This window comes from Microcaecilia unicolor, chromosome 1, assembly GCF_901765095.1.
Source record: "Microcaecilia unicolor chromosome 1, aMicUni1.1, whole genome shotgun sequence".
Lineage (NCBI taxonomy): Eukaryota > Metazoa > Chordata > Amphibia > Gymnophiona > Siphonopidae > Microcaecilia > Microcaecilia unicolor.
The window spans coordinates 658,831,700-658,848,519 of record NC_044031.1 but is presented as its reverse complement, the minus strand read 5'-3'; the positions used below and the strand labels follow the sequence as shown (position 1 = coordinate 658,848,519).

The following is a 16,820-nucleotide window of genomic DNA, read 5'->3' as shown; positions in this document are numbered from 1 at the left end:
AGCGTCAGTGGCCCACTTGAAGTCAGCCACTATTGAAGAGATTTGCAAGGCTGCGATGTGGTCATCAGTCCACACATTCACATCTCATTACTGCCTTCAGCAGGATAGCCGACGCAACAGTCGGTTTGGGCAGTTGGTGCTGCAGAATCTGTTCGGGGTTTAGAATCCAACTCCACCCCCCTAGGCCCATTTTTATTCTGTTCCTGGCTGCACTCTGTTAGATGTTTTTTGTAGGTCAATTTTTTTGTCCTCGCCGTTGTGAGGCCCAATTGACTCTGTTTGTTTTGAGTGAGCCTGGGGGCTAGGGATACCCATATGTGAGAACAAGCAGCCTGCTTGTCCTCTGAGAAAGCGAAGTTACTTACCTGTAGCAGGTATTTTCCGAGGACAGCTGATTGTTCTCACCAACCCGCCCGCTTCCCCTTTGGAGTTGTTCCTTTCTTTGGTTTTGCTTCATAAGTTGAGTGAAGCGGGACTCTCGTGCGACGGGCGGGAAGATGGCCGCGCACGCGCAGTGAGTGCACCCGTGCACGTGAAGGCTGTAGCAACTTTTGTTGTTAGGAAGATTTTCCGGACCTGGGGCTGCCGTGGACGTCACCCATATGTGAGAACAATCAGCCTGCTGTATTCGGAGAATACGTGCTACAGGTAAGTAACTTCGCTTTTCTGTAGCACCCAGTAGAAGACTTAATCTTCTGGAGATCCTAGTTTGCTGTGGACTAGAAAGTCCTCCATAGCAAGTCGTTTGGACTCTACCAGTGGAGTGGGAGACTCCTAAATCTGGGCTCATAGTAAATAGAGTTGTGGCAAACCTCTACCCTTTGTTTCCTGAGGAAAAGAAGCTGAGGCAACTCAGGATAGATTCTTTGGTAACAGCAGTGACCAAGAAGACTACTATGCCAGTAGAAGGAGGCTCAGCCTTGAAAGATGTTCAGGATTGCAAATTGGAGACTTAATGATGTTTCAGCTCTCAGCCTCCAGGTGTCAGTGTGCAGCACCTGTGTTTCCAGAGGTTCCTTAAAATCCCTCCAGGAGGAAGTAGAGGCATCCACAGACACTTTCCATTTGGAATGGATTTTAACAAATACCTCAGATGCCCTTTATGGTATAACAGGGATTTAGCGAAAGGAATGGCTGTGGCAGTTTCAACAAGAAGGCTTTTATAACTCTGGAATTGGGTGGCTATGGCTTCGAAATCTAGCTCAGCAGGCTTCCATTCAGTTTCTTTTTTGGGGGGAAACCTGTAGAAGCTCTTGAAAGATTTGGGAGATGCTAGACCACAGTGATTATTGGAAAATAGGCTTCAGTTGACTTTAAGGCAGATTTCTTCAGAATGAAAGTTCTGTGAAACTAAAAGATAAGAGGCCAGGTAGGTCTAGAGCCTTTCAACATTTGAGGTTCCAACTGTCTCTTCCTTTCAAGCAAACAGAAAAGGTGCAAGTCAAGGACCTTAGGCCTCAGGGTCTGCCCACAGTGATGCCCTCCATGTTCATCCTTCCCTGAATCAGATAGGCAGATGCCTGTCCCACCTTCTAGAGGAATGGACCCAAATCACATCTGACCAGTGGGTCTGGATATCATAACGCAGGGTTACAACTAGAAGTTTCCTGGTCTTTTCCAGATTATTTCCTTGTCACTGTGCCTTGCTACACCCCAGACAAAATAGTAGCCTTTCGGTCCACTTTTCTAAATGTCCTTAAGCTTTGGGCTGTGAAGTGAGTCCCATCTATTTTATTTTCCAACGAAAGAAGGGACATTTAGTCCTGTTTTAGATCTCAAAGGTGTGAATCATGCCTTAGGGGTTACACGCTTCAGAATGGAGACTATAAGATCAGTAATTGCAGCAGTGCGACCAAGGGGATTCTTGACATCCCTAGTTCTCGAGGAGGCCTACCTCCACATTCTAATTTTGCTGCCACAGCAACAATTCTTGAATTGCGATTCTGGATGAAATCCTTTTCAGTTTCGAGAAGTTCCTTTAGGGTTAGCTACAGCTCCAAGAACATTTTCCAAGGTAATGGTGGTTGTGGCAGCTTTTATAGTTTATTTGATCTTTCTGTGCCGCTCTAACAGGTGAGCAGAAGTGTACAAGCTAAATCTAAAATCAAAGGTTTTAAAAATGAATTAAAGGAAAAGGAAATACAACTCTGATAGTACAGCACACCAGTCACACAGGAAAGAGGGTGGGGGGGGGGGAGGGTAGGAGGAGGGGAATCAAGAGGAGTGGCCTAGTGGTTAGGGTGGTGGACTTTGGTCCTGAGGAACTGAGTTCAATTCCCACTTCAGGCACAGGCAGCTCCTTGTGACTCTGGGCAAGTCACTTAACCCTCCATTGCCCCATGTAAGCCGCATTGAGCCTGCCATGAGTGGGAAAGTGCGGGGTACAAATGTAACAAAAAAAATAAATAAATTTGGATAACTGGCTGATTCAGGCCAGTACTCAGGAAGAAGGAGAGCAAGTGATAAGTGAAGTTTCACTCCTTCCCTAATCCTTGAGTTGGATTATCAACCTCTATGAGAAATTTATTTCCCTCTCAAGATCTGGAGTATTTGGGGCGAGATTCAACACCGCTTTGGGATGTTTTTTCTTCTGGAGCAGAGGTTATTCAAATTGTATTCCCACATAATCACTGCTTGATTGAAAAGCTCCCTAGTGTGGGACTATGTGCAAGTACTGGGGTCCAATGAGGAACAATAGATCTAGTTTCATGGGGGTGGGCTGTGATCACACTGAGCTTTGAGATGTAGCTGTGGGTTGCCTAAATGAGGATCAGTATGAAGTGATGGCTTCATGTAGGAAATCCTGCTTCAAGGAGTGTCCTGCTTCATTCTGGTGGCACAGAGTATGTGGATTCCCATCGAGGTGTCCTGGTCCATCAACTGTCTGTCGCTCAGGGCAGTTCATCTAGATCTACAACAGTAAGAGTGTTCTCAGACAATGCAACCACAGTAAGTTACATCAACAAATAGAAGGCACCAGGATTATACAAATAGCTTGGGAAGTGAGCCTCTTATTAAATGGGTGGAACAACATGTGGTGGTCCTTTTGGTGGCACACTTTGCAGAAGGGCAGAACACTTGAGCAAACTTTCTAAGTAGAAACACTCGGTCTGGGAGAGTGGGAGATCGCTGCTGCAGCCTTCAAGCTTATAACAAATGGTAGGACATGCTGTTCTAGATCTCATGGCAACGAAAGCCAGTGCCAAGGCTATGCATATTTTCAGTCATGGGAGAGAACAGGGAACTGAAAGGCCAGATGTGTTACTATAATTGTGGCCTCAATTTATGTGTCTTCCTACCACTGCCAATGCTAGGATGAGTACTTCAGCGAATATCCTCTCATTCAGGCCAAGTGATTCTAATAGCACCGGATGGCCCAGGAGGCCTTGGTTCACAAACCTCATTTGTTCAAAGTCAATTCCCTATTGCATATTTCCCCAAAAGGGCTTCTACTTCAGGGGCCGATAGTCATGGAAGACCCAACTTCATTCTGCCTTCCCAAGCTTACTTCATTATCATAAGAGTTCTGGTGTGGAAGCTCTGTTTAACCAGTTAAGGTTGCATGATGCTCTTATAGGGCAGTGCTCACAATTCATTAATCTTTGACTTCATCTGCTGATTGGTGGGCATAATCCATGGTTCTGGTTTATTTTGATCTGGTCTGGTACGACTAAAGGAAAGAAAATTAACAGGTAAGCCTAATACTCCATCTACTTGGTCAGATTTTGGTCTTTTTGTGTTTTGTATGGGGACTTGAGATTCGTGCTGTCTTTTTGGATGATCTCTTGTCTTGGCTAAAGGGAGGAGGAGAAGATCAGTGCTACAAGTATCAAATGATTGCATGACGCTTATGTTCATGAAAAGAAAAATATCAGTGAGTAGGCCAAAATATCAAGTGTCCAGAGCCTGGGCTTGCTTTTTTTCATTCAGATTTTTATTGGACACTATTTATTATTTAATATAGGTATGAACATTGGCCAATCAAGTAACAATACTTATCAACAGGTACCCATGCCCACTGACAGTCTCAACTCAGGCCCAGTAACATCCCTCACCTCCTCTCACCAGCACTCTTTTTCACCAGTGTTTTTAATATATTGAAAGGCAACCCTACATATTGCTTTAATTCATGATTTATATTTCTTTCATATCAGTTCTCAAAGAGTTTTCAGACTGACTTAAATTGTTGGCAGTCGTCTCTGTGCACAGGAATCAGTTTCTCCATGAAATATGCATCCACCTAGAATGGATCAGTGACCGTTCCACCTTTTTAGTGAATTTATTTGTGACCAGTTTAGTCACGGACGCTAAATAGTTTTTGACTGATAGCCATGCACAGAAGACACTAAATGTAGCGGAATTGAGGGTACATTGTGGGAATAGGTAAAGCAGACTTTTTACTTGATTTTCATTTTAACCTCAGCCTTTGCTGTGAGCCAGGTGATATCCAGCAAGAACAGTTAGTGCTGCCCTGTTTTCACTGAGATGGCAGTTACATGCTGAGAAGACTTGGGTATACGTTTCAGAACTCAGAATTGGCGAGGTAGCAGATGGTTGGGAGACTCAGCATGCTAAAGCTTAAGTTTAAAAGACCATGTTCCCATTTCAGTATGGTTTTGTCCTAAATCTGTAATTGATAGTTGAAATCTATCTCTTGGACTGCTGCTTATATTTCAGAATTGCTTTGCCTTTATTTTGTTGGTCTTTATTTTTCCTGTTTTTTTTCCCCCCTTCCCACAGAAAAAACCAAAGCTGCTGGGTTTAAAGGATCAGTCTTTTGAGGCCAGCAAGTATGGGGCTGGCACAGAATCCTTGTTCTTTGAGAAGGTGAGAGCTTGGTACTGGACATGGCATGGATTCTAGATTATTTTAACTAGTTTGTTTTTGCTGTAACTTCATTGTACTCAATCAAAGTTTGATGTTTTAATTTGGATATGTGGGGAAAAAATAGGGAAGAATGTTTGTATAGTTGGGTAAGAAAAGGGTGCAAATCCCAGGATATCATAAATAGAAGATTGAGAGGTTATGGGATAGCTTAATAAAAGGATACTGTGGAGAACCTGACTCTCATCAGGATCCTGCTGAAAGGTGAACCTTGCTTGAAAGGAAACGTTCTGAATGCATGCTTCAGTTTGACAGATAGCAACTTCTGACAAATCATAGCGGAAATATATTTCATTACTCTGCATTGAAACCTGGCTAGTTGGTCTATAGCCATTCAGGTTTAATGAATACTTTGGTAAATGCCATAATCCAGTGTACTTTGCTCTAGAAGTTATGCTACTTTCATGAGACAATAGTTTGAAATGGCAAGGGCATGAGACATTCATTTGAATTGACAAGGGCAAGGGCAATATTGATTACATTTTTTCCCAAAACTACAGAAAACACTACAATTTTGGGTCTTTCCTGTCATGAATAGAGTGCACACTTTTTACGATATTACTTTCAAAATGAAAAAAACAAAAAACATAACAAACCTTCATGTGATATGATAAAACCAAACAAATCAAAAGTATTTTGGCTGCACACTCTGAGAAGATAGTGTTGGCATTGGACAGGTGGCATTTGGATTTTTTGCCTTGTGAATGCTGGTCATTGACGGCAACTTCAGGTTCTTCTTCTATATAACCAGGCACACTTTGTCTACTCAGCTGGCTTTGAAGCAGCAGCAACTTTCAGGAGAGGGAGACCTGTTTCTGTGAGTGCATGTAGTAATATATATATATGAGCCCTGTGATTGTTCTCTTTGCTGCTTTAACTCCTACTGGTCCACTTACACTTGTGGGTTGGATTTTTAAAATCTCTTCTCCTTTTTTGCTATAACCAGTTGACCGACCTCACCTTTTTTGCCTTTACTCCATTTCCTCATTGACTGCTCAGTCTGTATCTGAAGTTTATGAGCTGGAGAGCTTTTTCCCTTAGTGTCCTGTTTGTTTTGGGGGCATATTCTTCAAATTAGTTAGTTTTGCACATGCTATGATTATTACATCCAGGTGTTTGGATTTACTAATAGTTTTTTTAATACACTTACAGTGGGGGAAATAAGTATTTGATCCCTTGCTGATTTTGTAAGTTTGCCCACTGACGAAGACATGAGCAGCCCATAATTGAAGGGTAGGTTATTGGTAACAGTGAGAGATAGCACATCACAAATTAAATCCGGAAAATCACATTGTGGAAAGTATATGAATTTATTTGCATTCTGCAGAGGGAAATAAGTATTTGATCCCCCACCAACCAGTAAGAGATCTGGCCCCTACAGACCAGGTAGATGCTCCAAATCAACTCGTTACCTGCATGACAGACAGCTGTCGGCAATGGTCACCTGTATGAAAGACACCTGTCCACAGACTCAGTGAATCAGTCAGACTCTAACCTCTACAAAATGGCCAAGAGCAAGGAGCTGTCTAAGGATGTCAGGGACAAGATCATACACCTGCACAAGGCTGGAATGGGCTACAAAACCATCAGTAAGACGCTGGGCGAGAAGGAGACAACTGTTGGTGCCATAGTAAGAAAATGGAAGAAGTACAAAATGACTGTCAATCGACAAAGATCTGGGGCTCCACGCAAAATCTCACCTCGTGGGGTATCCTTGATCATGAGGAAGGTTAGAAATCAGCCTACAACTACAAGGGGGGAACTTGTCAATGATCTCAAGGCAGCTGGGACCACTGTCACCACGAAAACCATTGGTAACACATTACGACATAACGGATTGCAATCCTGCAGTGCCCGCAAGGTCCCCCTGCTCCGGAAGGCACATGTGACGGCCCGTCTGAAGTTTGCCAGTGAACACCTGGATGATGCCGAGAGTGATTGGGAGAAGGTGCTGTGGTCAGATGAGACAAAAATTGAGCTCTTTGGCATGAACTCAACTCGCCGTGTTTGGAGGAAGAGAAATGCTGCCTATGACCCAAAGAACACCGTCCCCACTGTCAAGCATGGAGGTGGAAATGTTATGTTTTGGGGGTGTTTCTCTGCTAAGGGCACAGGACTACTTCACCGCATCAATGGGAGAATGGATGGGGCCATGTACCATACAATTCTGAGTGACAACCTCCTTCCCTCCGCCAGGGCCTTAAAAATGGGTCGTGGCTGGGTCTTCCAGCACGACAATGACCCAAAACATACAGCCAAGGCAACAAAGGAGTGGCTCAGGAAGAAGCACATTAGGGTCATGGAGTGGCCTAGCCAGTCACCAGACCTTAATCCCATTGAAAACTTATGGAGGGAGCTGAAGCTGCGAGTTGCCAAGCGACAGCCCAGAACTCTTAATGATTTAGAGATGATCTGCAAAGAGGAGTGGACCAAAATTCCTCCTGACATGTGTGCAAACCTCATCATCAACTACAGAAGACGTCTGACCGCTGTGCTTGCCAACAAGGGTTTTGCCACCAAGTATTAGGTCTTGTTTGCCAGAGGGATTAAATACTTATTTCCCTCTGCAGAATGCAAATAAATTCATATACTTTCCACAATGTGATTTTCCGGATTTAATTTGTGATGTGCTATCTCTCACTGTTACCAATAACCTACCCTTCAATTATGGGCTGCTCATGTCTTTGTCAGTGGGCAAACTTACAAAATCAGCAAGGGATCAAATACTTATTTCCCCCACTGTATAGATCTGCTGTGTTTGTGCATTGATGGTTCTTAAGAAGTTATCCAGGTGTGCTTGGAAATTCTTTTGAATGAGACCTGTGGTACTGAAATGAATTTGCTTCCTTATCTCTCCAGATAATGCCCTCATACCAGCAGATGGGGAGACTGAGAATTACTAATTGATGTCACCTTATTAGGTCCTGTGCAAGCATTTCAGGGCTGATCTCATCATGGCTACTTTAGATCTATGGTTACCAGCATTGTTTTGTGTCAGATGTCTTTGTGTATTTCCTACCCCCCCCCCCCCCCCACACACACACACTTTGTTTTTAGGTTTAAAATTAGTCAGATTAATTTTTAATGAATTTTATGTTTATGATCTGTAAACCTAGATTGCCTCCCCCCCCCCCCCCCCATACATTTTTTTTTCTATTAACATAAGAATAACATAAGAATAGCCATACTGGGTCAGACCAATGGTCCATCTAGCCCAGCATCCTGCTTCCAACAGTGGCCTATCCAGGTCACAAGTACCTGGCAGAAACCCACATAGCAGCAACATTCCATGCTATCAATCCCAGGGCAAGCAGTGGCTTCTCCTATGTCTATCTCAATTTCCCAGATCACCCCAGAATCCATTTTAAAATTGGCATTACATTGGTCACCCTCCAATCTTCAGGTACTACGGATGATTTTAACAACAGGTTACAAATCACTAACAGTGGATCAGCAATGTCATGTTTGAGTTCTTTAAGTACCCCAGGGTGCATACTATCCAGGTGATTTACTACTCATTAATTTGTTGATTTGGCTCAGTACGTCTTCCAGATTCACCAAGATTTCTTTCAATTCCTCCACATTATTACCCCTGAAAACCATTTCTGGTACAGGTAGAACTCTTACTTCTTCTTCCATAAAGACCGAAGCAAATAATTCATTCAGTCTCTCTGCTATGGCCTTGTCAACCTTGAGTGCCCCTTTTATAAGTACATAAGTATTGCCATACTGGGAAAGACCAAAGGTCCATCGAGCCCAACATCCTGTTTCCAACAGTGGCCAATCCAGGTCTCAAATACCCGGCAAGATCCCAAAAATGTACAAAATATTTTATACTGCTTATCCCAGAAATAGTGGATTTTCCCCAAGTCCATTTAATAACGGTCTATGGACTTTTCCTTTAGGAAGCCGTCCAAACTTTTTTAAACTCCACTAAGCTAACCGCCTTTACCACATTCTCTGGCAACGAATTCCTGAGTTTAATTACACGTTGAGTGAAGAAACATTTTCTCCGATTCGTTTTAAATTTGCTACATTGTAGCTTCATCGCATGCCCTCTAGTCCTAGTATTTTTGGTGATCTAACAGTCCCATGGATTCCCTCATAGACTTTCTGTTTTTGATGTACCTGAAAAAGTAGATTTAATTGTAAACTTTGTATGTGCTATGATATTGTGGTATATCAAATAAAGATTAGTTTGAATCATGAACCTAGAGACACTCAGTATTTCTCAAGTCTCCTCAACAGATGGTAGATAAGTGCCTATGCAGCCCTGCCCTTTTGGTCCTTTGTGCTGTTCTGGCCCCCCCAAAAAAATAATCTTTGGAACAGCAGATTTTTGAAAAAGGCAAAAAAAAATAGAAGAGGTGCCTACGGTTACAGGGGCAGTAGAAGTCTTTGCTGTTGGCTTCAGGGGTGCACATGCCAATCTTCGGGTCCTTCCCTTTACCTGACCCTCTGTCCGGTGTTGGGATTGTGCCCCTATTTAGTTTAATGTACAATTCCAGACATGCCTGGTCATATGCATTTGATGTGTGACATACACATTTGTACCCCTTGTCACGCTCACACGCATTTGTGCCCTCCTCACATGTATTCAGGCTCCCAGCCAATGTTCCCTCTAGGCTGCGCAGCCGTGTACCATATTTTTAAGTTGCCGCCCAGCAGTTCTCCACTGCTGTACTGCATGAGCACTGGGACTTTCACCTTCATGCCGCTGCTACTCCTGCCGCTGCTTTGCTAGATGAGTAGCAGCTACAGCAAAGTAGCTACACTCACTGTAGGCAAAGTCTTTCTCCCAGAAATTGGAATTTTGAAGCTGCAGGCTCAGAAATGCCAACTTCTCAGAATCATCAGGCCAACGACATGGGAGATATTGCAGGTTTGGGGTTTAGTGGCTGCCTTGATTGAGGTGGTTCCTTTACTGAGAGCCCATAAGCGGTCTCTTTAGGAGGCCCTGCTCTTGGCCTGATCCCAACAGTTGAACTAGTTGCTCAGCCTTCATAGTGCAGTCTCCTGTGGTGCTTGGACAGATGAAACATGAAGTTTGGGATAGACCTAGTCACTCCAAAGTGGATCCTGATGACCATGGATGCATTGTCTCAAGTTGGGAGGCTCATTGCCAGGGTGAGTACCACAGGGGTGCTGATCACGGTCTTTTTGTTGCTTTGAGACAAATGCCAGTTTGGGATGGACCTAGACACACAGGAGTGGATCCTGATGACCATGGATTTCAGCCTCTCATGTTTGGGGGCTCATTGCCAGGGTGAGTTCCATAGGGGTGCTGATCATGGTCCATCAGTCGCTTAAAGAGAAAAGCCATTCATTTGGTCTCCTTGGCATTTCAACACCTGCTTCTTCACAAGGCGGTTAGGGTCTTGTGAGACAAGGCAACAGTGGTGCCTTATGTAAGTTGTCGGGGGTAGGGGAGGGGGATGAAGTCTTCCTCTGGCTCAGGAGATAGCCAAGCTCCTCGTTCTTTCGGTGACACGTGGTAGGATCTACTAATGTGGAGACTGACTTTTTTCTGAGCAGAAGGATCCAGTGGAGTAGTCTCTGAAGGCTGTCTTTCAGGCGAGAGTTGGATGATGGGAAACGCTACATATGGACCTAGTGGTCGCCTCGAGAAATGCAAGAGCTCCATGCTTCAGTCATAGGAAAGAGCCGTTGTCAGAAGGGATAGATGTGTTGGTGCAACCTCAATGCGGTTTGCTGTGTTTCTTCCACGGCTGTTGATAGGGTAAGTGATACGGTATATTGAGGCCCACCGAGATAGAGTGGTGGTCTCTCGGCTCTGGATTGGCCAAGGTGCATGTGGTACAGGGATCTTGTGTGGTTCGTGGTTGTAGATCTCCTTTCTGTTACCTCAGTTGGCCTCCCTCCTGTTTTAGGGCCATCAGCATTTCAGACATGGCTTTGATTCTCTTACAGCTTGGCTCTTGAGCGGGCGGGCTTGCTGAAGAAGGGTTACTTGGTCAGAGTTGTTATAACCTTATTGAGTTCAGGAAGCATTCCACTTCCTTGGTTTATGTGAGAGCCTGGCATGTTTTTGAGGATTGGTTGTGATGACAAGGGACTCTCTCTCTCTGCTTTGAGCTTGTCGGAGAGATCTTGGGTTTTCTTCAGAATGACATGGATAAAGGTTGGCCATGTCCTCTCAGGATTAATTTAGCAGTCTTGGTGTCCTTCCTTGGCCTGGTTCAGAGTCAGTTGTAGGCTCGCCATCCATATGTATCAAGATTTTTGTTTTAAGGATGTTAAGAATTTGAGACTCCTGTTCAGGAGGTTTGTCCCTCCTTGAGATCTGAATCTCATGTTGTTGGCCTTAGTTAAGGCACCCTTTGAATCTTTGCAGCAAGTGATGCTTAAGGATCTTTCCCTGAAAGTGGTCTTTTTGGTGACAATTCAGCGAGGCATGTTTCTGACTTGCAGGCTCTCGTCTCTCTCATTTCCCGGGGGCGGTTTTGTCTTGTGTCTGGTTCCAACAGTTTTGCCAAAGGGGGTTTCCCCTTTTCACCTTAAATCAGTCCATTACTTTGCCTGTTTTTCTGCGGAAAAAACTCAAGATTTTCTGTATCATTTGGATGTGCATCTGGTTTTGTGCTGTTATTTGCAGAGGCCAGATTACTTTTGGAATAGAGATTTGCACAGGAACGGGGTTCGCAGGGTTTCCTTGTGAATGGAAGCAGTGACAGAAGCCATTCCTGCGGGGTTCCCGTGGATGTGTATGCTGCATTTGTGCCAGCCTCTCACTTACCGAGTAACAAGTTCTGTGAGTGCTGTCTCCTTCTCCTCCTCCCTTAACAGCACAGATGCGGAAAGTCTCCATTGTGTAGGTGGTAGAGACACAAATGGTGACAGAATTCAAAAATGCTTGGGATGAACACAGAGGATCTGTAATTAGAAAATGGAAGTTATAAAAACCTAAACTTAAATGGCTGCATGTGTGTGGATGTGTCTAGTGATGCTTAGATGGTGACTCTGGCTATGATGAACTAGGGCTGATGCCAGGTAGACTTGTATGGTCTGTGTGTCATATATTTATTTGTTGTATTTGTATCCCGCATTTTCCCACCTCTTGGTAGGTTCAATGTGGCTTACGTGGAACAATGGGGCGGTTAAATGGTATCAAGTGGAGATAGCAGTTCAATAGAGACAGTGAGAGTTTGTAGAAGTATTGAGCCAGGTTAAGATCTTAGAAGAATCAATGTTGTTTATATGCTTCATTTACAAAAAGGGTCGATATAGGTCATTACATAGTCGAATAGGATTAAATCATTGGTCAGGCCAGGTTACTGTTCCAGAGGACAGTGGGTACATAGTTCATAGGGTGGATTGGAGTGCTGGACAGACTTTTACAGTCTGTTTCCTGCAAATGAGAAGACAAGTAGGCTGAAGTGGGCTTCGATGACAACTCCAGCAGTTAGAACATAAGGATAGGGCCGGGCGGACTTCTATGGTCTATGTCCCAGAAATGCCAAAGAGAGACCATAATCAAGTATCACATTCATTGTTGATTTAATTTTGAATTGATAATGAGTGTGGCTATTGGGTAGACTGGACCGTTCAGGTTTTTATCTGCTGTCACTTACTATGTTACTATTCATCCTCTCTGCTCCCGGGTAGATTGTCAGACCTCAGCTCTGACACAGGCACATGCATCAGATGTCACCTGATCTACTGGCACATGTATGTGGTGACCTCTCAGCACACAGTGCCAGTGAATCAGACAAGTCTTACATGTACGCATCAGAGTGTTCCAAGTTCCTACTTCTGTTTCTTCCTTGCCTGCAGTGCTGCGGCTGAAACCCAGAGAGAGACTGAGAGAGCCGACCTGAATCGAACTCAGTTCCCCAGGATCAAAGTCCACTGCACTAACCACTAGGCTACTCCTCCGCTCCATATATTTTTACATTTTAATATTTTTCCAAAATGACAAAACAGCAGCAGCATCACTTGAACATAAATAACAGTACAATTCCAGACATGCCAAGTCAAATGCATTGATGTGTGACACACACATTTGTATCCCTTCTCACGCTCACACACATTTGTGCCCTCCTCACACACATTCAGGCTCCCAGCCAATGTTCCCTCTAGGCTACGCAGCCATGTACCATTTTTTTAAAGTTGCCGCCCAGCAGTTCTTCACTGCTGTACAGCATGAGCACTGGGACTCCCCGCCTCCTTGCCGCTGCTGCTTCACTAGATGAGCAGCAGCTGCAACAAAGTAGCTACACTCACCCTAGGCCAGACTCTCTCTATAGGTGTTGCTGCCAGTCCTACCTCCTTGGACAGCTATTCTGGGGCAGAGCCGGCAGCCATGCCAGTGGAGAGTCTGGCCCCATGGAGAGTGTAGCTTCTTTTCCCGCTGCAGCTGCTCATCTAGAGAAGCAGGGTGTCAGGGTGGGAGGGGGGAGAAGGAAGGGAGACACTAGATGGAAATGAAGAGCGAAGGACAAAAGAAGGAATGGAGATTTTGGTCCTGGGAGAGGGGGAGGACAAGAAGAAAGGAGGAATAAGGGGAGAAGCTGAACATGAGGGGGGATAGGGACGCACAGAGATGCGATACTGGCCATGGGGGAGGGGAAAGGGACAGAGAGATGCTGCTGGACAGGGCAAGAATAAAGTTACATAGAGGGGAAATGCTCAATATGGCAGGAAGATAGGAGCATGGACAGAGGGGCATTGAATGATGGACATGGATACAGAAGAAATGCCAGTTGGACCAGAAGACCCTGGCAGAAGAGTTGAGAAGACAGCGGAAGCCTGAAAACAGAGACTGGGATCAACACAATTAGAAAAATAAAATGACCAGATAGCAAGGTAGAAAATGAATTTTGTTTCTATTTGTTGATTAGACTCTGTTAGTTTCTGTAATGTACATATGCCAGAACTGGTGTTTAGACCTGTCTGGGGCCCGTGAGAAAAGCCTCACTCATTGGCCACCCTATCTCCACCAAAGTGGTGATAAAATCTCTAGTTTTCAGATGAGCCACCCTTGGGGTCTCTGCCGTTCATTAACAACCTTCAGAGGAGACATTGTCCCATAGAAGGTGCTCAGAAAACTGATGACATCTATTTTCTTTTTTTTTTTTTTTTTTTTTTTTTTGGGGGGGGGGGGGGGCTGCTACACTACCAAGGCAACCAACCCTTCTATGCTGCCTCAGACCTGGTGGTAAATTTCTCACATTGCGCTCACATTAGAATGTCCTGTGGACTTATCTGCCTTTCTGCAGAATAGATAATAGGCTTGTTAGCATACTGTGTGCAGTCTACTGTGCAAGTTAATTCAGGCATTGAACCCCTTTCTGCATCGTTCACCTGCTGTGTGCATTGAGCTTTCATTTACCACATGCTTCTGCCCACAGTACTTTATGCATCAGCACAACCATTGGCACAAAATTTGAAAGGAAAGCCCTTATGAGTAAGATCATGTGACTTTTTTTTTTTTTTTTTTTAGTTGAAATTTCACTTGACTGGTGGGTTCCCTCAGGACAGGACAGGTTTCGGAATCACTAAGTTTGAAGTCTATTCTTTGTATAAGCTTAAGGAATATCACTTAGCCGGAACCTTCTCATTAGAGATTGACACAAGGAGAAAGTTTGTCACCATCTCTGCAAGCTCAAACGCCATCCCCATCCCACAAATCTGTTAAAATTATTACTGTTACTACGGATGTATGGGTCCTCACCCCCATGTCTGTCTTTATTGTAGGACTCATGTTTCTGGTCGTTTCCTCCCTTTTTTTTTGGGGGGGGGGGGTCTCTGTTGTGGTTCTCTACTGTCTTGGGCTTTATCAATAGAAATACTGGGTGTCTTAGGATTGCACATGACCTAATAAGGTGACATCACTTAGTTCTCAGTCTCCTCATCTGCTGGTAGGAGGGCATATACCCACTTGGGATGGTCTGGAGAGACTCAAGAAAAGAAAATTAGCAGGTAAGCTCTAATTTCTCCTTTAAGAAGATGGAGGCATTCTAGCTGTTGCTGTTAATGTGACCAGTAGAGCCTACTGCTTGATGCCATACTTGGAGCAGAGCCCTAGGAATCCTCTGCAGAGCTCTCAACTCTTGGATGCATATAAGGCAGGAGAATCAAGGAAACCGTCTGTGATCCGCTTGTATGTATATGTAGCATTAAAGAGTGTGCTATTTAGACTTTTTGTCAAGAAGGTTTTTTTCACTAGCATTTGTAAAAGTGATCCTTTTCTGAAGTTCATTTTTCTTTTTGCTTAATTTACATGTTATATTTTTCTACTAAGTGGGGAAATGCCTAGTGAACATCAAGCTAATACCTTGTTTGTGTCTCCAGAAAGTGTTTGCTGGAGATTAGCAGCTTGATGTTAGATGTCATTTTCTGCTGCTAGGCCTGAATTTATTTAGACTGAAACTAGTTTTGAAAGTATTGCTCTTGAGGTTTTAGTGAAGACTTAATGTTTCGTGGATTAATTCAGCTCTAAGTGGTAGTTTTCATCACAGGAAGGATGTTCCTATTGTATTCACGTGCTCTTTCTTGAGTGAATCGACCTTTTTTTTTTTTTTTTTTTATCATTCCTTTGTAAGGTCCGCAAAGCACTTCGTAGCGCTGAAGCATATGAAAACTTTCTACGTTGCCTTGTATTTTTAATCAAGAAGTAATTTCCCGGGCTGAACTTGTGCAGTTGGTTTCACCATTCCTGGGGTAGGTGTTAAATTGACACAGTTGCTTTGTTGGAGGGAACTGGGTTTGACTTAATTATGCAATATAACTATATATAAAACTTGTAGCGGATAATGACAGAAAATCTTTTCCATGGGTAAATGGTTTATAAATGAAAATGGCTGTTATAAAATTGTGCGTAATTTTCTGGAAAGAATACTGTAGCCAGGTTTATTCAGAAACTATCAAAGGCACACTGTCCTTGCATTCCAGAAGTCATAGTGCCAAGCTAGGATTTTGAAGAAATCCTAAGAAATATTGTCAAGGGAGTTAGTTGTTCTTTTCATGCATGATATCTACAAAGCTTACAATCCAAAATCTTCTGTTTGTGCCAGAAATACAAGGTATAATCAGCACTTGGTCCTGAGAAAAATCAACTCCCACACCAGACAGGAGTGGTAGGAGCAGCTCTCAAAAGAGCCAGGAATACACGCTCCACCAGACAATAATCCAGAAACTCTGGATACTATCTTGCTGTATCCCTTAGTGTCCAGATTCATGAGGGACTTGATATATATGACCTCTTTGACTACCACCTTTGTCTTAAGATCTCAGTGTAGTCCTTAGACAGCTAATGCTGGCACCTTTTGAACCATTGTGTGTAACTTCTCTAAGTTTCTTACATGAGAACTATTTATAGTATCAGTACTTATTTCTCATACTATCCGCTGGTCTAGGTAAGATACAAAATTACCTCTGCTAGAAGAGTTAGTGACTTGCAAGCACTTCATTACCCCCACAAATACGTAGTACTGCCCACATTGAGTTATCCTTTGCACTTACCTGTATTGGACTTTCTTATCCGCCGGTTTGATCGCTTTTGTTCTTGGGGTTGTTTCCTGGTTTTCATTTGTTGAATTACTTTTTCCACAGGAAGTTTCCAGAATTGTTCACATGGTTTAAAAATTTCCTGGGTTATAAGGAGTCACCATATAGAGCCATTTCCCAAGGAGCGAGCCACTGAAGGTATTGCCATGGAGATAGATTATGCCTCTTGTAAGAGACTGGGCTCCAGTTACAGAGCACTTCCCAAGAGCTACCAACAACCCAAGTGTACAGGGAGAACACCGCTCTGTAAGGAGGTAAGAGGCAATTCTAAGTAAGTGGTAGAGGTCTTCGATTTGCAGCGTGGTGAAGTGGGTGGAAGCTGGCTAAAGGAAAGTCATTAACTTAGCTGTCAGTTGAAGACCATCTTACAGCACTCTGCAATCATTTTGATAATTAGAGTAGGTTCA

The 16,820-nt window shown here is 43.7% G+C and overlaps 1 protein-coding gene across 1 annotated transcript in view; it reads left to right on the top strand.

The window, feature by feature from the left end:
- Window positions 1-16,820, top strand: part of SIN3A (SIN3 transcription regulator family member A) — a 399,111-nt gene that overhangs the window by 211,941 nt on the left and 170,350 nt on the right. The window contains exon 10 of the mRNA XM_030186804.1: window positions 4,741-4,827. Coding sequence (XP_030042664.1) covers window positions 4,741-4,827 — 87 coding nt within the window. The remainder of the gene's footprint in view (window positions 1-4,740; window positions 4,828-16,820) is intronic.